This window comes from Neovison vison, chromosome 1, assembly GCF_020171115.1.
Source record: "Neovison vison isolate M4711 chromosome 1, ASM_NN_V1, whole genome shotgun sequence".
Lineage (NCBI taxonomy): Eukaryota > Metazoa > Chordata > Mammalia > Carnivora > Mustelidae > Neogale > Neogale vison.
Genome location: NC_058091.1, coordinates 282,967,704 through 282,990,954, shown reverse-complemented (window position 1 = coordinate 282,990,954; position 23,251 = coordinate 282,967,704). Strand labels below are relative to the sequence as shown.

At 43.0% G+C, this 23,251-nt stretch overlaps 1 protein-coding gene across 3 annotated transcripts; it reads right to left on the bottom strand.

Moving 5' to 3' along the window:
• Nucleotides 1–1,889: 1,889 nt before the first annotated feature.
• Nucleotides 1,890–21,641, bottom strand: HMGCS1 (3-hydroxy-3-methylglutaryl-CoA synthase 1). 3 transcript variants are annotated; one of them, XM_044232341.1, is made up of 11 exons: nucleotides 21,548–21,641; nucleotides 16,099–16,159; nucleotides 10,889–11,346; nucleotides 10,452–10,577; nucleotides 9,774–9,938; nucleotides 8,057–8,222; nucleotides 6,894–7,064; nucleotides 6,137–6,243; nucleotides 4,616–4,741; nucleotides 4,221–4,384; nucleotides 1,890–3,637 (listed from the first exon to the last, which is right to left on the bottom strand). In XM_044232341.1, the coding sequence occupies exons 3-11, from the start codon at nucleotides 11,334–11,336 to the stop codon at nucleotides 3,548–3,550; spliced, it is 1,563 nt and encodes a 520-aa protein (XP_044088276.1). In that variant the 5' UTR covers nucleotides 11,337–11,346; nucleotides 16,099–16,159; nucleotides 21,548–21,641; the 3' UTR covers nucleotides 1,890–3,547. The 3 variants fall into 3 exon arrangements, with proteins under 3 accessions (XP_044088276.1, XP_044088272.1, XP_044088274.1); XM_044232337.1 differs by lacking the exon at nucleotides 21,548–21,641 and adding an exon at nucleotides 16,937–17,025; XM_044232339.1 differs by lacking the exon at nucleotides 16,099–16,159 and having other exon boundaries at nucleotides 21,548–21,618.
• Between the last annotated feature and the right edge of the window lie 1,610 nt (nucleotides 21,642–23,251).

Below are 23,251 nucleotides of genomic sequence, written 5' to 3'. Positions count from 1 at the left end.
AACAGCATCTGGAAGGCAAGGAGGCACGGGGATGCTTTTGCAAAATTAGTCTAACAAAATTGTTATTCTCTTTTTAATTATAGGTGCATATGCAATGATGAAATAGGACAAAGATGAATTCCTTGTTTTTTACTTCTAAATATTTAAAATGAAAACTTGTTTCTTATTAAAAGCTGAAGCCCTGATGATCTATAAACTTCCTGAGGATTGGTATCCATAATTTTCAGGATCGATTACTACCTTTATAATAATTTTTTGTCGGGGAGAGGAATCATAGGTCAACTATTTACTCTGACCACCAATCAGGGGGAAAAAATGAAGAACTCAGGGTTTAACTAAAAGTAGTTGCTAGATTTCTTCCCATTCAGCTGATGAATGTTGTAAGTTGGCTAATTGAACATAGTAATAATAATAAAAAAAAGTAGTGGCTAGAAATTTTAAAGAAAGTGTTCATTTTTATGTCAAGATTACCTCGCTCTAAATTATTTAAAGATCTTGTTACGTTCCGTGCTTTACTGACCCCTTTAGTGTTTCTCTCACGACATTTCAAGGAGACAAAACATGAAGTGTTTCAATTGAGTCACAGGAGTATCAAAAGCAGCTGTTTGCATCTGTTTGAGTTTTATCTCCTGTGAATCTTAAACTTATTCATTAGTATTCATAAAAACAAAAGCCAAAATGTTAAAAAAAAAATTAAGTGCCCAAATAGAGCACAAATTGCAACAAACATTAATTAGGACGGAAGAATTTGCAAAAATGACCTTACAGAAAGAACACTAGCCCGTTTTCTAAATGACCCAGAGGGACAGACTCTCCTAGAAATAAATTATCACTAAGTATTGAATCTACACATGACATGATGGTATGAAGTGAACTGGGCTAGAAGATAATCAGGGTTAATTCTTAATTCATACAATCCTGAGAGTGGATAGGGTTCTTAGAGGTAATTAGTCCAGTGTTCCCGCCACTGCAAAAACTCTAAAACCCCTGGGAGCACCAGCAACATGGGGCTCTTAGGGTCCCCCAGGTGCTTGGCTGGGTGAGTGTCCAATGCTTGATTTCGGCTCAGGTCAACATCTCATGCAGTCATGGGATCGAGCCCCGGTCAGGCTCTAAGCTCAGTTGGGTTCTGCTTGAGAGTCTCCCTCTCCTTCTCCCCTGCTCATGCTCGCTCTCCCTTTCAAATAAATCCATCTTTTATTTATTTATTTTTTAAAGATTCTATTTATTTACTTGACAGACAGAGATCACCAGTAGGCAGAGAGGCAGGCAGAGAGAGAGAGGAGAAAGCAGGCTCCCTGCCGAGCAGAGAGCCCGATGTGGGGCTTGATCCCAGGACCCCGAGATCATGACCCGAGCCGAAGGCAGAGACTTAACCCACTGAGCCACCCAGGTGCCCCATGGCGAAGTTTATACATGTTTACTACCCAATTTGGGAGCTAATGTCTGTGTCTGAAGTGTAAGAATAATAAATTCTCAGTATAAATTCTTCTGTACTAGATGAATAGCTCCTTGAAGGCAAAACCGTATGTCTTAAAGCTCTTTTGATCCAGAGCGCCTTGCTTATATCAGGTTTTCAAATGTTTGCTGAATGATGAGTGAATACGGGGGCCTGGGTGGCTCAGTCAGTTAAGCGGCTGCCTTCAGCTCAGGTCCTGATCCCAGGGTCCTGGGACAGAGCCCACCTGCTCAGCGTAGAGCATGCTTCTCCCTCTCCCACTTCCCCTGCTTGTGCTCTCTCTGTCAAAGAAATAAAATCTTACCCAAAAAAAAAGATAAATGAGTGAATGAATGAACAGAAATGAAACACCCATATTTACAAAATAGCCTATTAGCTGACTTCTTGCCTAAACTGTTAGTTTAGGAGGGAAAAAGAATACACAAATATCTGAAGTATTTCTCTAAAACTTTATTCAAAGTTATTCACCTCACTGTTAATAAGGTGTACAGTTAACGCTCTGTGCCAATATTACTAGGCTTGCCCATTGCCGGCAATGGACTTTTGGAGAAAAACCCATTTCCTGACACCCAAAAGTTAAATTATTCTTTTCAAAACATACCAAACTCCCAATACTTGTGAAAGTATTACATGCACACACTTCTCCATTAATCTTTAAATGTGAACTTACATTATTAATCTACATCAGTGGATGTTAAAATGAAGTCATTTTAACAAATCATGACTGTACAAATCAAAATACCACTAGTTAATATTAGACAAGAGTATTTTACAAACACTACATTACGTATTACTTGCAATCTGAAACATTACAGTTCGTATTCGTCTAAGTTTATTTTAGATAACTGAAACTTCACAGAATTTAACAGCAAATAAAGTTTAAAAAATTTAGTTCTGTACATTAGTTCCAACTATCTCTATTTTACAATCTATAAGGCTCATGTCATAGTTCAGCACCAAGAAGATCTACAAAACTGTCTAACCAGTCTGCTTATTCATCCCATGTGATAGTTTGTTGTTGTTGTTGTTGTTGTTTTTAAGGTTAAAGTCTGAAAAAATGCTTTATAAATCTTACTTCAGACCTCGAAATGGAATACTTTTTTTGGATGGTCATACAAAACTTGGGTTGTACTTTTTAATGTTCACTGAAAAGATACTCAAGGAAAGAGAATACTTACACCATGAATTTCGGCTGTCAGTCTAAGTCGAATGCGTAACACTGAAGCATCAGAGGTAACCTAATGATGCCCTGCACCCCATCCTTCCATTTTGTTTTAAAATTTTCAAAAGGCAGCCAGAAAAATGCCTATATTTATTGTTCAAAATAAGGTGCAAAGAAGGACTGCACCAACTTCCTCATACACGGCTCCACTGACATCTCCACCTTGGACCAGGGATTCCGAAGCAGACCAGAGCGACATCCGGAGCTTCCCAATGTGCCCCGTGGTTCGAGCAGATGTCTGCTCGATGCCAGCGTCTCTCTGTTCACAGAGGTCATTGCGAGAACTCGTCACCGCTGGCCTGGATTTGTAGTGGCATTTCAGTTTCCAGACCCAGTGTTACCATCCCACCCCTTCTCCCTCTTCAGGGTTTCTAAATTACAGAAAAAGAGCATGTGCATCTTGCCATTTTTAAGCAGGGTTTGTGCATAACACATTCGAAGACTACATTCCCAAAACTAGAAAGTTCTTTTCAAAAACCGCAGGTACTTTCAGTAAGCTTGTTTGTTCAAAGTACAAAATTCTTATGTTTAAAAAAATTAAAATTGGAGACCAGTACCTCATACCACACTGAAAAACTAAGCTTCATGCACACAAATGGCCAGAGAGGTATGTTTCCAGAGCCCTTAACCGTTCCCGGACACCGAGCTCTGGCTAGACCACAAGCGGAAGCATGGCAGCGGATCGAGCAAAGAGACTCTCCCAAGAACACGACAGTTCTCCAGGCTCCATGTCAGTCACATAAAAAGTTACGCAACATGTAATCCTTTAAAATTGTCCCCAGACATCCCACGTTCCCAGAACTGTTCCCATCCACCCCCCGCCCCGCCCCGCCCCGCCCCGCAGTCTTCGAGCTCAGAGCGGCGTCTCAGTGCTCCCCGTTACTAATGACAGCTGCTTCGGCCTCTGCTGCTGCTGCAGGGAGTCTCGGCACTTTCTTGGCAGGACTTGGAATATGCTAAAATCAAAGGGAAAAAAGGCGTTTTTCTTTAGTTTTTGTTTTAAAGAGTCCTGGTGCTGAGTTCTAGTAAAAAAAAAAAAAACTGAGAAAGGACAATTGTGGAGAGGTTTATGTTAAATGTACATTCTCTAGAGCTTTCCATGGAAGGAACTAACGAGCTGTTCTTTATAGTGAAGTTACACAAACACACAACACGGGGGAGAAGGCGGCCACCGCGAGCCACCATACACAGTACACGCGGCATTCCAACTGGCACTCTGGCTTTCCCCGCTCTGACTCGTGGCTGACTAGCCACCTAACTGGTGTAAGAGCGAGAAGCAAGACGATGCACTGATCCACTCTGTGCTGAGCCGATAAACCCCACGTTTTAAAAATGCTAGTAATTTAAGCACCAAGCACTGTATACAATTAGCAAATGGCACAGTGGGAATCCAGTGCCAGAGCCCTTGCTCTGAGGGACTCTGCTTTATCCACATTCCTTTACGTGGCTCAGTCGCTGGTCCCCTGAGCCCTGAGACCTGGGAATGGAAACTTCTCACCCTGTCAGAGGTCGAGAGCAAACACTACAAGCTTTACCCACCTCCGTGGCTGTGCTTGAGTGGACAAGTCCAACTCCCTCGCCCAGGGTGTCCTCACTGGGGGCCGGGCGCCGGGCGTAGGTCCTCCTGTACTTCTCGTCCACTCTGACAAGATACCATGTTCCTTCGAAGAGGGAATCTACGGAACTCTGGGGAATATAGTTCACTAAAGGAAAGGCAAAGGACATGAAACATTAGTTATGATTTACAAGTTCGCCGGTAAAACCAGAGATAGTAAGTTGCCCATTTCCCCACAATTCTCACTGACATCGGATTAGTACTGAGTAAAGCCTGGACACCCTTATCTTTAAGTAATGTGTTTCATAAACACATTAGCGCCCCCTGGTAGGCTTCTGGGTGTGTACCAAGATGTTCGAACACAATTTAATATTTTTACCCAAGTGATGAGTGTCCTCTCTGAGCTTCATATTTTCAGCAAAGACATCTGGTGCCACGCAAGTTCTTGAGTCAAGTCTTGATTTAAGATCACACAAACTTGCTGTTATTTTATCGAGAGCAGACCCTAAAACAGTAAGTCCCAATATTAAAAGATGACAGTAGGGGAACCTGGGTGGCCCAGTTAAGTGTCAAGTAACTTAGGTTCAGGTCATGATCTCAGGGTAGTGAGACTGAGTCCCACATCAGGCTCTGCGCTGGGTGTGGATCCTGCTTCAGATTCTCCCTCCTCTCTCTGTCCCTCCCCACACCCCTTCAGGCTCTCTCTAAAAGAAAAATAGACAGGGGCACCTGGGTGGCTCAGTCGTTAAGCATCTGCCTTCAGCTCAGGTCAAGATCCCAGGGTCCTGGGATCCAGCCCTGCATCAGGCTCCCTATTCGGCAGGAATCCTGCTTCTCTCTCTCCCACTTGCCCCGCCTGTGTTCCCTCTCTCACTGTGTCTCTCTGTCAAATGGATAAATAAAATCTTATTATTTTTTTAAAAGATTTTTTAAAAATTTATTTGACACAAAGAGAGAACACAAGGCAGGGGGAGTGGAAGAAGCAGGCTTCCTGCTGAGCCGGGAGCCTGATGTGGGGCTTGATTCTAGGATTCTAGGATCATAACCTGAGCTAAAGGCAGACGCTTAACAACTGAGGCACCAAGATGCCTCCGATAAATAAAATCTTGGGGGAAAAAAAAAAAAGACAAAAAGACAAAAGTAGCATGCCCTGAAACATGAACAAGGTGCTGCCAAAAGGAAAAACAACTCTTCATTTCCTATAGAAGTACTGGATACTGTTTAGTTAAGAGAAAAAATGGTATCTGTTTGAAGCAGCTTCCTGTGATCTCTGACTAGACATTTGTTCAGTAGCAAATGAGGAAACATGGGATTTGAAACTATAAATAACTTGTCCATGGTCAATCCATGACACAGTATTTGAGTAATGCCAAGTCTTTCATCAGTTTTTCTCCATGTTTCTGCTCCTTCCTGCTCAGGAATATAAGCCAGGACCATAAATGTATAAAAATAAGGTTATCTTGTATAAAACCAAACCAACAAGGAAAGCTTTGGTGTTACTCAGTCATGTGATGAGACTCAGCAGCTGCTGCATTAGACGGACACAGTCCCTTTCCCTGCCTGCATCACCTCCCTGGTTATAAATGCGTTATGAATGAGAGAAAAAAGATAAAAATTAAAGTAACTTGATGAAGAAGTCAAACATAATGCCATACAAAGATTTTTTAAGCTCACTATACATCTTTTTTCTGACTTGGAAAAAAGGAAAGAAGAGATCCTGATGCAGACATAACCCTGCCATTTACTCAGTCACAGCAGATTCTCAGAGAGTAAAAATCTGGCTGTGGTGAAAGTGAAGAACACAAAAGGAACACTCTGCAGGACAGATTCCAGTGCCCCCGAGAAGCCCGCTGAATCAGCCTCAGCCCCGACACGCCGCGCAGGCAGCGTGGGCGTTTACCTGGTGTGGCATCTTGCGTAACTTTAAGGGAGTACAGGGTGGCGGCCAAACCAGAACCATAAGAGAACACGCCGATCCTCTTTCCCGCCAGCTGCTGAGGCGAGTACCTGTGTAGGGGGAAGAAAAGCTATTGAAAAGTCTCACTGAGGGGGGCCTGGGTCGCTCAGTTGGTAAAGTGGCAGCCTTCAGCCCAGGTCATGATCTCAGGGTCCTGGAATCGAGTCCCGTGTGGGGCTCCCTGCTCAGTAGGGAGCCTGCCCCTCCCCCAGTTGGAGCCTACTCTCTCTCAGATAAATAATTAAATTTTACAAATAAATAAAAGTAAAAAACAATAAAAAGTCTCACTGATCCAAAACTAGAATGTGTGGGAAGACCGAAGCTGGGAGTAGGAATTCATCCCATAGCCTGAGGAAGCTGACCTAAAGCTTTGCAATATGCAGACCGAAATCAAGAGCTTCTGGGTCTTTGGGCATGACGGGGCTTATGAGAGTTATTACGACACAGAATAAGTGACTTTGTCAACCAGGGACTGACGCTCAAGTGCAGGTCAAGAATGAGATGACCGCAGAGAGCAGCCAGGAGGGCCGGTATGAACGTTCGTCCCACTCATCCTTTAAGCCAACGGATGGTAGGCTAGAGAACCTGGAAAGAAAATGTCACCCTGTGACCTGCCACCAACATGCGGGCCACCAGGCTTGGTGTTCCAAATCTAGCAGCCCCAAATGAGAGGAGTTAGACAGCGGAACTAGGTACTTACTGCGCTAGGACAGAAGCAAGGGAGCCATACACCGACGAGGTGTACATATTTCCATTCTGATTTGACACGAGCAAAGATGCCTTTGTTTTCTGATTAAAGAGTTCGGAACTAGCTTTCATAAATGCTTTTTCCACATCTCTATCAAAGTAGGTATCTTCTAATTTAACATCCCTGAAAGATTTAGAAAAAAGACCATCTTACAATGTTCAAAGACAGTTTTTATTATATTACTTAATATTACTTATATTACTTAATGTCACTAATATTCTAATCTGTGCATACAATTTCCCTATTTTTTTTTAAAATTTATTTATTTGTCAGAGAGAAGGAGAGAGAGAGAGCACACAAGCAGGCAGAGAGGCAGGCAGAGGTGGAGAGAGAAGCAGGCTCCCTGCCGAGCAAGGAGCCCATGGGGGACTTGATCCCAGGACTCTGGGATCATGACCCAAGCCGAAGGCAGCGGCTTAACCCACTGAGCCACACAGGCGTCCCTAGTTTCCCTATTTATTAAAAGCCAAGCAGCAACAAGCTAATTGCCATGGAAGATGTAACAGTTGCACACATATGGTCCTTTTTGTCAAAGCTTTTTATCATCAGGTTAAGACAACTTAATTCTCACGGGTCAATAAACTCACGAAAGCTCTGTCATCATCCAACAGAACATACACTACTACTACAAGTCCATCATCATGTCTATTTAGTTACAAAAGTCAGGATGTTGCAGGAGCTGAGTCTTAAAAAGCTGAGAAGAATTTTACTAAATGTAGAAGGGACAGAATGAGTTTAATAGGCCTGGTGCGTTAGGGAGCCTTACACGTGGGGAAATGTGGAAGGAGCAGGAAAGAGGACTTGAGCTTGGTGGCTACAGGATGGGCACAGGGGCTACAGAGGCAGGGAGAGATTTCAGAGGCTGTCATAGTAAACACAGGGACTCATGAGGCTCTGCTATCATGGTGACAACAGGAATAGATCTAACAGGAGGAATTCATGGGGATCCTCTCTGGGACTCAGTTTCTTCACTGATGGCATAAAGGGCTTAGACTAGATATTTTAAAGATCCTTTTAACTTTAAAATGTTCACAACTATATAAAAAGAGTGGTTTAACAGACAGATAAAATACTCACACACAGAAGAAAAAAAAATCCCAATAAACTTCTCTTACCCAAAGGCTTCCAGGCCACTATAGATACTATTTTTATCTCTGTTCTGGTCATTAAGGAAGTCATTCAGCAACATCCGAGCTAGAGATTTCTGAACCAGCTTACAGTAGGGTGAGTGGAAGATCATGAAACCAAAATCATTCAAGGTAAAATCTTTATCATTTCCCTCTGAAAAAGAAACCCAAAGAAATTATGAAATTCATTTAAAACACTAACTTTTGCAGTCTGATTTTAGAACAAGGCTAGGATGTTCTTCTAGCTTTAAATATCAACCAAAAATGTACTGTATAATGAAATAACTCTAGGACTTAAAACGCGTATCAAAAAGACATCCAGGGATAGAACAACATCCCCGCCCCACATCACTGCTTTCAAACTTCAGTCTTTTTTTTTTTTTTTAAAGATTTTATTTATTTATTTGACAGAAAGAGATCACAAGTAGACAGAGAAGAAGGCAGAGAGAGAGAGAGAGAGAGAGGGAAGCAGGCTCCCTGCTGAGCAGAGACCCTGACATAGGACTCGATCCCAGGATCCTGAGATCATGACCTCAGCCGAAGGCAGCGGCTTAACCCACTGAGCCACCCAGGCACCCTCAAACTTCAGTCTTAAGAGTCTGTAATTAATTTAGTGGGTTGGGGCCAGATATGGGTTTTTTTAACTTTAGGGTATTTTTAAAATGAAATAGAATAGGATAGAAAATAGCGAACTGCATAACTTGTGGCACTGTAAATAATTTCATGATTTTTGGGGGTGAGTTTAGCACACACAGACAAGGTAGAGTGTACTTCTCACTGTGGGGCCCAATAACGTAAGAAAAATCACTGCCCTGTTCAATATTGACAAACAGTATGATACTTTACACACAGCAACAATGCTTCTCCAGGGCCACTATGAATCTTATTACATTATTCAATACTTTAACCCTCTCCTACAACCTCTATAAAGCAAAGTTGGTCTATGGAAAAAGCCTAACTGGGGCACCTGGGTGGCTCAGTGGGTTAAGCCTCTGCCTTCAGTTCAGGTGATGGACTCAGGGACCTGGGATCGAGCCCTGCATCGGGCTCTCTGCTCAGCAGGGAGCCTGCTACCCACCCCCAACCCTTTGCCTGCCTCTCTGCTTACTTGTGATCTCTCTCTTTGTCAAATAAATAAATAAAATCTTTAACAAAGAAACAAACAAAAAATCCTAACTTATATGATTCTGTGTGTTTTAATGGCACTAATTCAAATGCTGTCCTTTTGAGTATCTCAAGAAATTTTCCAGGATTAAAGACAGAGATTAATGGACACACTGGAAAAGTAAGTATGAATTCACAGGTCAATTGCAAACAGCCTGTGGGAGAAAGGGGGTCACTTCAGTAATTTATTTTCACTAGGGTCAACTCTGGATCACAGCTGCAAACTAAAGCCTTGTAAAAGTTCCTCTATCAAAAGATGAAAAAAATTCAATTTCTTACTTTTACCCTAGTTTTGATTTTTTTTTTCCCCAGGGTAGGTTTAAATAAGCGTTTTTACATAGATAGACCTCATTTCCAAAGCTTCCCTGCATCCCTAAATTACACATGCCCCAAATCTGTGGGGAAATGCAGTCTGGTGGGTGAGGTAGAAATAGTTTGAGGACACTAATGAAGGATGCCCACAAAGCAGCATCTCACTGAAGACAGCCCACCACACTGCCCTCAACAGATACCCAAACCAAGGCTCATGGATGAAACCCACCCTTCTGCCACTGGGCACGGATCTTTTTGCGGTAGACAGAATAGCAGCGGTCTAGTGCACTGAGGTAGCACTGTATGGAGAGTTTCCCATCCACTATAGGATATTCCGAAAGCATATCAGGTTTGTAAAAATCATAGGCGTGTTGCATATGTGTTCCACGAAGTCCTATTAGAACGAAAAAGGAAGATGATATTTTTTCTGCTCCTTGATGACTGTATGGTAGTCAGCAGAATGCATTATCTAGGGACCTTCCTAAACTATCTAGTCAACTCTTGGAACCTGCAGCATGGAAATCACAAGGTGAAACTGACATGTAATTGAAATGAAACATAACAGACAGGCCTAAGAGTCCTTTGATATACAACATCTTATATAAGTCTCCTATCTGCAACTGAGAGATCACAAGGGCTCTACTGAACTGAAAACAAAGTAAACTTGTCACTAATGAATGACTGTGGGCAAGTTACTCTTTATTATTTTACTACTCTGTAAAATGAGAATGACATTACGTACCTCATAAAATTGCTATAAAGACCAACTATGCTAACACATATAAAGCACTGAGCAGGCAGTACCTGCATTTAATGAACACTTAGTAAGTACTAGCTTCTATTTATATTTTCAACCTCCTCAACATACATTGCTAATAAAAAAAGAAATGCTCTCCCACTCACTCACCTCGGTCAAAAATTAAAGGAGCATTTGGCCCAATTAGCAGAGCAACAGCTCCCACTCCACCTGTAGGTCTAGCATTTCCTGTGGCATACACAGCAATATCTCCCGCAACTACCAGGGCATACCGTCCTGAAAAAGATTTTTGTTAATAACACAAGAAGGTGATCACCACTGTAAGTATCATATGTATACACTGAAGTCTTCTATTTTCCTAGAATATGCTTTCCCTTCTTTGGCAAAGCGAAAAAAATTCTAAATTTTTATAATTTTGTTCTATGTGATAAAGATAACCAGTTTATAAATCAGTAAGTTGAAAGAGCTATATTTCTGACCATATTCAAACAAGCATAACTGGTAGGTCTGCGTGAGGCATTCACCAACAGGTCATTTGGGCCTACATATCCTCAAGGAGCGTCTCTTCGGAGTAACATGTAACATACCATCCCAAGAGCTGGACTCAATCCAATTAACAGCATTGAAGACAGCAGCTGTGCCTCCGTAGCATGCATTCGTTGTATCTATTCCTTCAATATCTGTGTTCCCAGACTCCTCAAAGAGCTGCATCAAATTAGTCTTCACGGACTTTGATTTGTCGATGATTGTCTCTGTTCCAACTTCTAAACGCCCAATGCAATCGTACGAAAGGCTATGTCTCTCCATAAGATTCTGAACCACAGTCAGGCAAAGAGAGTTGATATCTTCTCTGTCTGTGCAGAAGCCCATCTTGGCCTGGCCCAAGCCAATGGTATACTTTCCAGCATCTACACCATCGTATTTTTCCAACTCTGCTTGATCAACATATTGAGAAGGAAAATAGATCTCAAGGGCAACAATTCCCACATCTTTTGGCCAGCAGGCTTCTGCATTCAAAGGAAGTGACCCAGGCATGGTGAAAGAGCTTTAGAAAGAAATAAAGAAGAAACACTGTTTTAGGTTACAAATTCCAGATTGTCAAACTTAAGAAATCAACACTAGAAGTTCAACTACCACCTGAAATGTTAATTTAGTTTATAAAGTTTAGCATATTTTATTTAGGGCAATTTTATTTTAACATTTTTCTTAATCGAAGTGTACTTGACACACAATGCTACATCAGTCTCTGGTGTACGGCACATTTTATTTGCATTATGCTATGCTCATGGTAGCTACCATCTGTCATCATATGCTATGGCAATACCACTGACTGTATTAGAGGCAATTTTAATATGTGAAAGTAGCGATTACAGTATGAATGGAATGCTACCACTTAAAATTATTGTCTTTTAAAACGATTTGCACTTTACTTAAAACTAGACCTCTTCAGGGGTGCCTGGCTGGCTCAGCCAGTGGAACATGAGACCCTTTACCTCAGGGTTTTGAGTTCAAGTCCCACACTCGGGGGAGAGAGTACTTTAAAATCTTTAAAATAAACAAACAAACAAACAAACAAAAAACCCACCTAGGTCTCTTTAGATTTAAGACAGGATTATTAAAGGTAAAGAAAACTCAAATAAGATTCTTCTATTGTAAAACACTGTAAGATAAAATACAATGACAATTTAGTAATATGGTCTACAAATCAGACTTCAGGTACCTGATCTATTTCTGGCCATCCAAGAAAGTTTAAATCAGCCAGTCAGTCAGTCAGTCATCATAAATATATGTCACACTCTAATGATCTACACAATCTCAGCAAGTAGAAAATCCACACTATAGAAGTCTACCAAGTAAATCTCCACAAGTCCCCTGTTATTATAAAGAAGACCCCGTCCCCCACCCACAACCCAAATGATGGAAATTTTAAGCAAAAATAAGTTCCAGGACTCATCACAGGGTCATATGCCAATATTCTATACTTTCTACAGCTAGTCTATAGAAAATAAATGACCATAGAACCAGAAGGCATCACTTAGCTTCTAAATCAGAGAAAAAGCCAAACTCTGATTCAAATTTGAAAACTGGTAATCCACATATTAATTGTGTGGCATCTAGAAAATGTCTCCTAAAGCCACCTGTTTCTTTTTTAAAAGGGCATTAAAAAAAGGACTGCTGCCACGCTGTCAATCCTTTCAGTGGTGTCTAGATTTACTTACTAACAGTAAAATAAATGTGCTACCCACTTAAGAACACTGCTATGTGCGCATATGGGCAAGTCACATAACCTATCAGAGCCGTCTCAATTTCTTTAAAGACTGTAGTCATCAGAAAAAGAGAAGTCATTCTAGATACTTCCAACAGTGGAGAATTTAATATAGGGAAATGCTTAGAAGCTTGGTGGGACCAGAGGAGTCAAGGGGGAATGTGGTTATTTGGATCCCACGAGCTCACACTACTACTGAAGCTGCCAGAGCTACCAGTACCAGCACCTCTGCTGCTGAGCTGGAACTCGGACCTGCCCCTCCAACCCCGTCCCTCACTCCCCCCACCCCAGCCCTTCCTGCTGCCTCCACTGACAAAAACAAGCCAGCCTCGTCTTGCCATCCTCTCTCTCCCTTGAGTACTTCCATGGGCAGTCTACTCAGAACCCAGCTGAGATATACAGTTGTCAGGGTGTGAAGAACGACATTCATTCGTTTTATTCATTTCATTTTAGAGAAAGAATTTTTTCCCCATTTAAACTTCAACAACTCAATTTCCTTTTTAGGCATCACATTAATTGGAAGGGGCTCCTTACGTAGCAGAATTTCAGGTCTTCATTCGCCTAATGAATTGGCTCATAAGAGTTACCTGGGTCCTACTGGTTCACCAATGTTCTTTAGCATTTACCAACTACTACTTTGACTCCTAAAAATGAAAAGTCCAATCCTATGTTTATGTCATTTGTCCTCTGCCACTCTGCAAACTCTGGTATAGTATTAGGTATAATGAAATTATAGACTACTGCCTTGGTGAGTTAATTACTGAAATCTTGAGAACATCTAAAGCAGAGAGGTATCCTTAGATCATGTCATCTACACTTAGCCCACAGGTCATCAGGTGTAAGTGTCCTGGGATGCCTGAGTGGCTCAGTTAGGCATCTGCCTTCCAGCTCAGGTCATGAGCCCAGGGTCCTGGGATGGAGTCCCACATCAGGTTCCTTGCTCAGCAGGGAGCCTGCTTCTCCCCCTGCCTCCCTCTGCTTGTGCTCTCTCCCTCTCTCTGACAAATAAATATATTTTTTAAAAGTTGTAAGTATATTGGGGTGCCTGGGTGGCTCAGTGGGTTAAAGCCTCTGCCTTCAGCTTAGGTCATGATCCCAGGGTCCTGGAATCAAGCCCCGCATCGGGCCCTCTGCTTGGCGGGGAGCCTGCTTCCCCTCTCTCTCTGCCTGCCTCTCTGCCTACTTGTGATCTCTGTCTGTCAAATAAATAAATAAAATCTTAAAAAAAAAAAAAAGTTGTAAGCATATTAAAACCTAAAAAATAAGCACCTAGAAATATAATCACAAAATCTAAGTTAAAGGTCCCAAGGGATACCACTGAATCTTCCTTCTAAACATAAGAATCTTATTTATATGTTTTTTCATTTATTCAAACAATGACAACACGTTACATGCCAAACATTTGGGATAAGTTTTTTTTCCCTCTTTATTTTTATTCTTTTCAATTTTTTCAGTGTTCCAAGATTCACTGTGGGATAAGTTTCATAGAAGATAAGCTTTCCCCTTTCAAATATTCACCATCTCCATGTGTTATTAGGTGATACAAACACCTAATAATAACCAAGGAAAACAACAGAGACATCACATTATGCTATGAGAACTACCTAACCCAGCCTGGAGGCAAGGGAAGGAGTGGGAAGAGAGGCTTCTCGGTTACTGGAGCTGCCCTGAATCTTCAGAATGAGTAAGGAGTAGTCAGTAAAGCTCTGCAGAAGCAAACAGTGGTAGGAGATTTCGACAACATCAAAAAAGGCAGGGTACAAAGATGTAGGAAAAGCTGGGCTAACTTCCTGAAGTCCTGAAGTGAAATGTGAGGCCTAGTGAGTAGAGCAGGCAAGCAGTAGGTCAGGAGAACTAGACCAGAGACGGGTCATCAAAGCTCTGGTATGCTTCTAAATGTTACCAGGCAGATTCTGAGTTTACAGTAAAACAAGATTAAGTCCTCTGCACAATCCACAAAAAAGAGCTCTACAGGGGGCACCTGGATGGCTCAGTGGGTTGAGCCTCTGCCTTCGGCTCAGGTCATGATCTCAAGGTCCTGGGATTGAGCCCCGAATTGGGCTCTCTGCTCAGAGGGAGCCTGCTTCCCTCTCTCTCTCTGCCTTCCTTTCTGTCTACTTGTGATCTCTCTCTCTCAGTCAAATAAATAAAATAAAATAGAAAAAGAAAAAAAAAAAAAAAAAGGAAAAGAACTCTACAACTCATGTTAAAACCCAAAGACCAGTCTTTATCCTTATAAGAAGAACCCCTCCCATATGCTACCCTCTAAGTCACCAAACCAGAGGCAGTAGTATTACCCACTTTCCCACAAGGTTACCACTTGGGATTCTTCCCACTCTTCAAACTGCTCTAAATACACTGAGGACAGTGTGGTCTTCCGTCCCTCACCCAGAGGCCTGAAATGCTTCTGGAAATAAAATGTACATACAATCTTCTGAACAGTTTATTAAAGGCCACAATGCAAGGCTTTGATTCCAGAATTAATCCATATTTACCATAATCTGACTAGCTCTGATCAGTTCTTATATTATTGTACCTAAGAAACAAGGCATAACTTTTATGCTTAAACTTCTGAGAGGTTAAGTAAGTGCCTTATTTCATTTGGGGGAAGAAAACGTAGTTTAACCCACACTCAACAGGTTGGAAGTGAATCATGACTCTGAGCTTGGTGTGGAAAAAATTTTTACATTTTCTAATTCAGTCAATATTGCTCATTCTCTGAGGAGTTTTGTAGCCAAGATGTCCTCATTATATTCCTGATAAAAAGCTGTGCAATTTGAAATAGTTGGCTTTTGGTTGAAATTAAGGTGGAGTAAGATTAAGTTGGAAAAGAATGGAAAATTAATACACAGAAGCAATTGTTTCCATGGCATTTCGAATAACAAAAAGTCTGATATAGTTTCTGATCTGTAATTTTTACTTTTAACTATCCCATTAAGTGTATGCTCTTACCCTGTCCTCTCAAATGCTCTCTGAAGTAGGCCAGATACACTTAGAAAAAGAAAAAGGCCAGCTGAAGATCTGAGATGTTCACACTACAGTGAGAATGCCATACACAATGGGGCATTCTAGTCATTCACTGTATAGCAAAAAAAAAATTATTCTAAATCAAATATAGTTTCAAAACCTGACAGTTTAAAAAGTTACCTGCATATATTTTCAACTTTTTGCTGATAAAAAGGTACTTCACTATTTTTAAGAGGCTTGTATCCACAATTAAAAAAAAAAAAAAATCTAGGCAGGATAATGGGGACTCTATAATAAAATGTGTAAATATTCTTTTTAAATTTTATCTTTAAAAATGTCAAAAAATTAGTTTCTAGATTTCAAACATCAGGCTAATAATCACAAAACTGGCCAGTCTCCCAAAGCACTATGGCATTAACTAATATTTAAAGATACAAAACTCTGTTAATAGGTTTTAAGAATGTGCGGGGCACACAAGTGGCCATTTGCCCTGGGATAAAAATTAAATTTCCCCCTTCCATGAGAGAGGAAGGCGTTCCTTAGCAGCATGACAGGATGCCGTACCTGTGTGAGGAATAAAGAACTGCAGTCTCCAGGTCTGTCACTGTGTTTCCTCCTTCAGGCACTAGGAATTTCAAATAAGAACTTCTTTTAAAGTCATCAATCACCACACAAATTCAAATAATGACTCCAATTCAAAGTAAGTTAAAGTAAATAATTCCTTGTCCAATTACACTGCATAGAACAGAATTTGTCTCTGCTTAGAAAAATGATACTTAAAGCTTATAAAACCACCCCCCCCCCCATTTCATGAGTTACAGTGGTAGGTTCAGTCCTGGCAACGAACTGCCAGATGAAGCTCCTGTCGCTGATTCTGGCTTGAAACCAAATGCATCGCCAGGAGAGCTGTAGTTGTCTTTACTAAATTTGAATTATTAAGAATTGAACAAAAGGAATATAAATAAGTTGGACTGGACGAGCAAGTTCCGGAGTAATGAGACTCCCACATTCCAGAGTTTGCTCTGGGGGCGCCTGAGGGGTTCAGTTGGTGAAGCGTCTGCCTTTGGCTTGGGCATTGATCCTGGGGTCCTCAGACCCCGCTGCTTCTCCCTCTGCTCCCTCCCCCCTACTCGTTCTCTCTCAAATAAATAAAATCTTAAAACAAAACCAAACCAAAAAAAGAGCTTGCTCTACCCTTAGGAGCTTGTGGCTTTAGCAATGTGTGCCCCTCTGAGCTTCAGTTTTCTCATCTATCAAACACAGCTAATACCTACCCTCCCAGATGGTTGAGAAGATAAAATATGTGAGTAACACTTCGTAATATAAAGCACCAATATACCATTATCCTGGTTCTTAGTATTTTTCAAACAAAATATTAATCTCTGTAACAAGATCTAATTACCTTCGTTTACTTAATCTTCTGTTCCTACTTTTCAACGCGTCGACCTCCACCCTCCCCAACCTTTTCCAAGTGATTTTTCACTACAGTGACTGTATTAAAAAGATAAGCACATGATATCAAGATAAAAGAGCATTAAGCTTTAGCATCATTTAAATTATGTGGAAATAAAAAGGGAAGGGGACACTGGAACTTTTTTTTGTGTTCACTTGTTCTGGAGGATTGTTCCTTGAGACAGCAGTTTCTATGTTTAATGAAAACATGATTACCTTAGCTCTCGACTTAATTATTGGCAAATTTCGCATCTGCCTTTGCCGGATTAACCGGAGACTACATGATTCCCCCTCCATGCTGAGATTAAATAACTTAAATAACTTAGTAATATCTCTTCTTGAAACCATGTACGTATATGCATTTGATGCTACTTTCATCAATAAAATTTTTCCTGAACTGCCAATATTCCCTCTTTCAATTTTAATTATTTCAACTGGAGAGAGCTTTAGGTGGGGAGAGCTGGGCAGAGAGAAGAGGAGGGTAAAGACAGGATGGGCAGGAGAGGAGAAGAAAGAGGAGGAGAAAGGGAGAGGAGGGCATTAGAGCAAAGAAGAAAGAAACAGAAGAAAAACTAAGGTTCACAGAGGACAGCTGTGTTACCGAAGCTCTCCAGAGAAAGACAGGCCTGGAAACCAGGAATGGAAACGGAGGCGGTAAGCGCCACTCTCAGGAACAGTCCATTAGAAAGGGACCGGGCTTTCCCTCCTGGTCTGCAGCTGCTAGGAGGGCTCTCTATCCTGACTGAAACTGCTCTGCCAGTCTCCAGCCGGTCATCAGCTTATTTCTAACAGAAGGTCTTTTCAGAGCGTCGGATGGAGGCCAGCCACCGGGTCAGGAAGCAGTTAGGGTACCGCAAGCGGCTGGGCAGGTTAGCACAAGGCATGTCCGAGCGCCGGGAGCCGCAGCACAGGGGCCCTGAGCTTGGCAAAGATAAAAACTGAAGACTGGGGAGCCTGCTAGGGCCGCCAGGTTCATGCAATGATGCTTCCTCCTGGGTTTTGCTCAGAGTTCTGAATTCCTTCTTCTGGATCCTTCCTCAGCCTTGATTCAAACAAGTCATCAGAGAAATGCGCCCACCAGCCATGTAGGTACATGGACCACCAGAAGCAGCTGCCTGCCCATCCTTTTCACTACACCAGGAGAGAAATCGGGACATCCTTTTTCATAAGAAAGGGCTGGCAACCTTTCCTCCCTAGAAACAAGCAAGCAAAACTGCTGGTAAGGCTTTGCCCATGTCCTTGGCTCTAGTTCTCTCTGGAAAAAACACACATGCCTGCCTCTCCCCAGAGCTCCTGGTCTGCTTACGAATTCTACTCCCATTTCGAGGCCCTGTTCTAAGCTACCTCTTCCAAGGTTTCCTCAAGTTTCCAGTGAGGGCCCCGCACTTCTACAGCAGGTCTATGTCATCCACACGAAGTCCTCATAGTCTACTGTCAACGGGAAACTAGTCAGGACGCCTGGATGGCTCAATTGGTTCAGTGTCTGCCTTAAACTCCGGTCACAATCCTAGGGTTCTGGGATGGAGTCCCACAGGGAGCCTGCTTCTCCCTCTCCCTCTGCCTGCCACTCCCCCTACTTGTGCTCTCTCTCTCTCTCTCTCTGACAAATAAATAAATAAATAAAATCTTAACATAAATAAATAAGTAAAAACAGTGTGATTTAGAAAAATGGAAAGCTAGTCAGGGGCAGTATTCCTAGCCACACTTGATTCCTAGATTCTTGCTGGGAGAAGGGCTGTATTTTGATTCTTCTGAAATCCCTTTGAGATCTTGAAGAAATGGTCATTCAACTGCCATTTTCTGAGGGGCCGAATTTGGAGTTATTACAGAAGACAAACCTTTTAGATTTGAGTACCTGTCAGCTGCCCTCGTTAGTAAGTTCTTTTTGCTATCACTTTTTAAATGAGCGCTGCACCAAAGAGTGCCCAGAAAGTGTTTAAGAAAATTGGCTTTCTACTGAAAAATGTAAGGGATCCAAATGGAATAAGACAACATTTGGTTGTTCTTATCATCATTTCCATATGCACACATCCCTAATCACAAAACTGGCAAAGATGAAGACTGAAAAATTAGCTCTTCTTCTATTGCTCTAACCACACTCAATTGACAGCAAGTGAGCATTGCCACATATCGAAAGCCTCAGAATGAATAGATTATTAGGAGTTGAGTTCTACTATCCTCTCATTAGATTGGGTAACATGTTTTCAACCTTTTGAATCTGTACCACCATCCTGAGAGACATAAACATACCACACAGGGCGCCTGGGTGGCTCAGTTGGTTAAGCGTCCAACTGGTTTCAGCTCAGGCCATGATCTCAGGGTTGTGAGATCAAGCCCTGCAAGAGGGCTCGGTGGTTGGTGGGGAGCCCACTTGAGATTCTCTCTCCCTCTCCTTCTGCCCCTCCTCCCACTCGCTCTCTGAAATAAATCTTAAAAAATAAATATTTAAAAAAAAATCACACTCTTCTATGATATTTGGTTTGTTAGTACCCAACATAAAATTTAAGACTGTTCTTTTCCATATGAAACTACAGATTCTGATGCACAGCCCATCAAATTCCTCAAACTAGAGCCTCAACTGTATCTTCCCTCATTCAGTTCCACTGCTTTACAGTTTTAAATAATTCTGGGTCACTGAGGAAATACACGTTACATCAATATCAGGATTTTGCACTTCCTTTCAGAAAAGCTATCTAAAATCTCAATAAAAAAATCTTCAAGTCTGAGATGCCTGGGTGGCTCAGTAGGTTGTGCATCTGCCTTTGGCTCAGGTCATGATCCCACAGTCCCTGGATCAAGCCCCACATCAGGCTCCCTGCTCAGCAGAGAGCCTGCTTCTTCCTCTGCCCATCACCCTGCTCATACTTTCTCCCTCTCTCTGAAATTAATGAAATCTTTAAAAAATCTTAAGGTCCATCTCACAGTTAAGAAAAACAAGATGTAAAAGCACTCTGGAGGAATATGTAAGAAGAAAACAAAATCAAAGGCAAGGCTCCGAAATAGCCAGCAGATGACGTGGCCTTATATGGTCCCAAACAAAATATCCCGTAATTTCTCCCCATTGGAAACACCTTCCTAAGAACTGGGGTTACTGATTAAACTAGAACTGAATAAAGGGCAAACCTACAAATTTAGGAGAAAGAGACCTACAAAGGTTAAACACCAAGAAAATAGTCTTTCTTCTTTCCCATAAAATACACTATCCCTGGCCTCCTTACCCTTACAAAAAATAACTGAAATTTTAAAAAGAAAGTTTTGCTCCAAGCAAGAACACAAACTGCTTAGAGGTCTCAAGATACAAAGAACTATTTGAACAGATCCATGTTAAGGACTTTCAATCTGCCTTCTAACAGAATCTGTACAATGGCTGTCCAAACTCCATCTCCAAAGGAAAAAAACCCTGTTAACTATACAAACACTTCCATTTGTCTTACTTTTGTCATTTATCCTGCCATTGTTGTTCCAATTCATCAGTGTGATAGAGCAAATGTTACTCAGCAGAAGCCAGAGCACATCATCCCACCGCAGCAGGCTGACAAGAAGATCAGCAGCTGGAAGGAGCTGTGGCAGAGGTGGGCAGTGAAAGAAGCCTGTGATGGCCTAAGGCCAAGGCCACGGGGCAAACAACAAGCAGAGACAACCTGTTGTCCAAATCCCTCCTCCAGCGTAGGTCAGAGTAATTGTTTTCTCTACCCCTGGTTAAAGAAGAACACACGTTTTTCAAAGACACCCTATACTTGGCTTAACCCAAAACCCACTCCCTGTGGCGGCCTGTCCACTACGTCATATCAGGTCAGGCTGACCCTGAAGCTCTTAGCAGGAAGGAGGGGTAAGGGACTTCAGAACACCAAGAAAACCCATTTTTTCTTTAATATGGGCATAAAAAATATGGAGGCGGGAAGGTGGGAGGCAGGAATCTGTGAGATGCGAAGCAAGAAGACTGAAGCAGTCAACAGCCCAAGTATTCGACCAGCTTAAATCACGGGTCTGATGCTTTCTTGCACCTGAGCTGGGGAAGAAAAGTTATGCTCGGCCACTTCCCTTTCCCCCACCGCGGCCACTCTCTAGATGTGGCAGTAAGAGGACACACCCCCTGCCAACCTACAAGCCTCCACCTAATTAGATGCGATCTTCGCCATCCTTCGGCGCCCACCCTTAACCCAAAGCACTGGGAACGCCTTGGCAGCCTAGTTCCTTCCTCGTCCCCTCCTGATGCGCCTCCCCAGCCCCGGTCGCCTCAAGGGGATCACAGCCACGTCCCCGGCACCTCCTGCGCCTGGCTGTGTCTTTAGAACCCTGGCCCTCAACGCCCTTTCGCCTTCTCCCCTCCGCGACTCCCCAGCCCCTCGTCAAACCCGTAGTCGGCCCCAGGCCCCTGGCGGGGGAGGCCCGGTACGGCCCTACTCGCGACGCCCCTATCCTCCCCGGTCGGGTCCGTGCCTCCGCCCCACCCGGACCGAGCTGGAGCTCCTTTGGGCCTAGTCAAGGACACCGCCTCCGCCCGGTCTTCACCCCGCCCGGCACCGCAGCAGCCCAGCTCTCCCCCTGCGCGGGCACTCACCCAAATGTGACCGGGCGGTGGCCGTAGAAAGAAAGAGATGGGGCCACGGAGGGGCAAGACGCGGTGCCTCCCCGCCGTCACCAGCTTTATAGCTGCCGACCCACCCGACTCCGGCACAGCCGGGAGTCGGTGGGAGGCCGGACAGTGGTTCCAGCAGCCAATCGCGGCCCGCAGAGTTACCCGGCAGCGCCCGCCCCCTAGTCCGGCTTCCACCAATCCGAAGAAAACTGGAGGCGGGCTCCTGCTAGGGTTTACCCTCGTGGCTGGAAGGGCGGGGGAAGGGGCGGGGCCAAAGTTGGAGGGCCGAGGAAGTGGGGTGAGAGAGTGACGTGCGGTGGCCCGAGAGCCGGCCTGCCAATTACGGAGCGGCGAGAGACGGCGAGAGCCAACGGGAACGGAGTGAGAGTTTCTCCCACCAATTAGAGTTTAGTGAGAGGACACGGGAGCCAATGAGGTCTCCGCGTCCCACCACTGGGGAGAGATGGTCAAGTGTGGGAGGCAAGTTGGTCCCCACTCGCGAGTCTGTCAGGTTGCTTAGCAACGGGACTTCACCTGTGAGATTTCTACATTACTTTATTTGAATTCAATCTCAATGGTTTCAATTTTCCAGAGCGGCCGAAGGCGCCAGCATTACAGTGCAGGATGTCACTCAGTTTGTAAATTGTGTAAATATTCTAAACACCCGATTTGTAAATACCTAATACCCCCATTCAAAACTACCTTGATTTTTAAAGAGACTGCTATTGGGACAATTTTTCCTAAGTAAACTGGAAACAAGATAGTTTGGGGTAAGAGACACCAGTGAGGACCGTAAGGGGCCCTGCAGAGCAGGGAAATTGATCCAGGTTCTAGGAGTTTTACTAGCTCATGCACTCTGACGGAAGGGGCTCCATCTGGCCCCACTGTATCTTCTGAATTAGGTATGTGGTAGGTGACAAATAAAAGATTGCTGAAAGAAGGAAGGGGCCCCATGATCGTCGGTACAGCAAACCCATAGAATATAAACTGCCCAGCTCCCCCAGAAATTAGGAGCAAGCTGGAGAACATCACTGGAACACTGTGAGAATCCAAAGAAGGGCAATTATGGCTTTAAATTAGACTCTACCTCATCTCCTCCTCAGACTGAGAAACCATAAAACTTAGCTTTGATGGGGACCACGAGAGATTCAGAGTTGTTTGTATCTCTCTCCCTCTGTTTCATTGAGACCCAGGAATGCTGTTGATAAGAGCCCATTGATGACTCTGTGCATCACACAACTACCATTATAGGAAATTTATTATCCACTATAGATACTAACCTAGTAAGAGACATTCTCAGCAACGAAGTGGCAAAATACATTGGCAATGGAACCACTGTGGAGTGGTGGTGTAAGTTAGCCATGGGAACAAACCCCTCAGTGGTTATCACTCTGCAGTACTACTGCCCATTTCACGCTCTCATAAAGTAACTGGGTGATAAAGAGAGAGAAAAATTGCCTGGTTGTGATCGTCAGCAATTGTGTGGGGGAAATTAAACACTCTTGACTTATTAGAATATACTGAAAAGCAGTAAGGACAAACACAAGAAAGAAGATATAGCTTTGTCCTTAGAAAGGGATAGCCAATAGTTCCAGCTGCAGAAGTTCATAGTGGGAAATGACTAACCAGATAGCTGTGAGGGTGGTCACCTTGCCTAACAGGAAAGTCCCACAAGGCACAGACTGT

Bases quoted from the DNA above. Each gene is read 5' to 3' on its own strand.
- HMGCS1 (XM_044232341.1), bottom strand. From the start codon at position 11,336: ATGCCTGGGTCACTTCCTTTGAATGCAGAAGCCTGCTGGCCAAAAGAT. The intron at 8,223-9,773 runs GTGGGTTTCATC...TTTCTTTTTCAG, and splicing joins CCGTGCCCAGTGGCAGAAGG to AGGGAAATGATAAAGATTTT. The intron at 4,385-4,615 runs GTAAAAATATTA...CCTTTCCTTTAG, and splicing joins AGAGGACACTCATCACTTGG to TGAACTATATTCCCCAGAGT.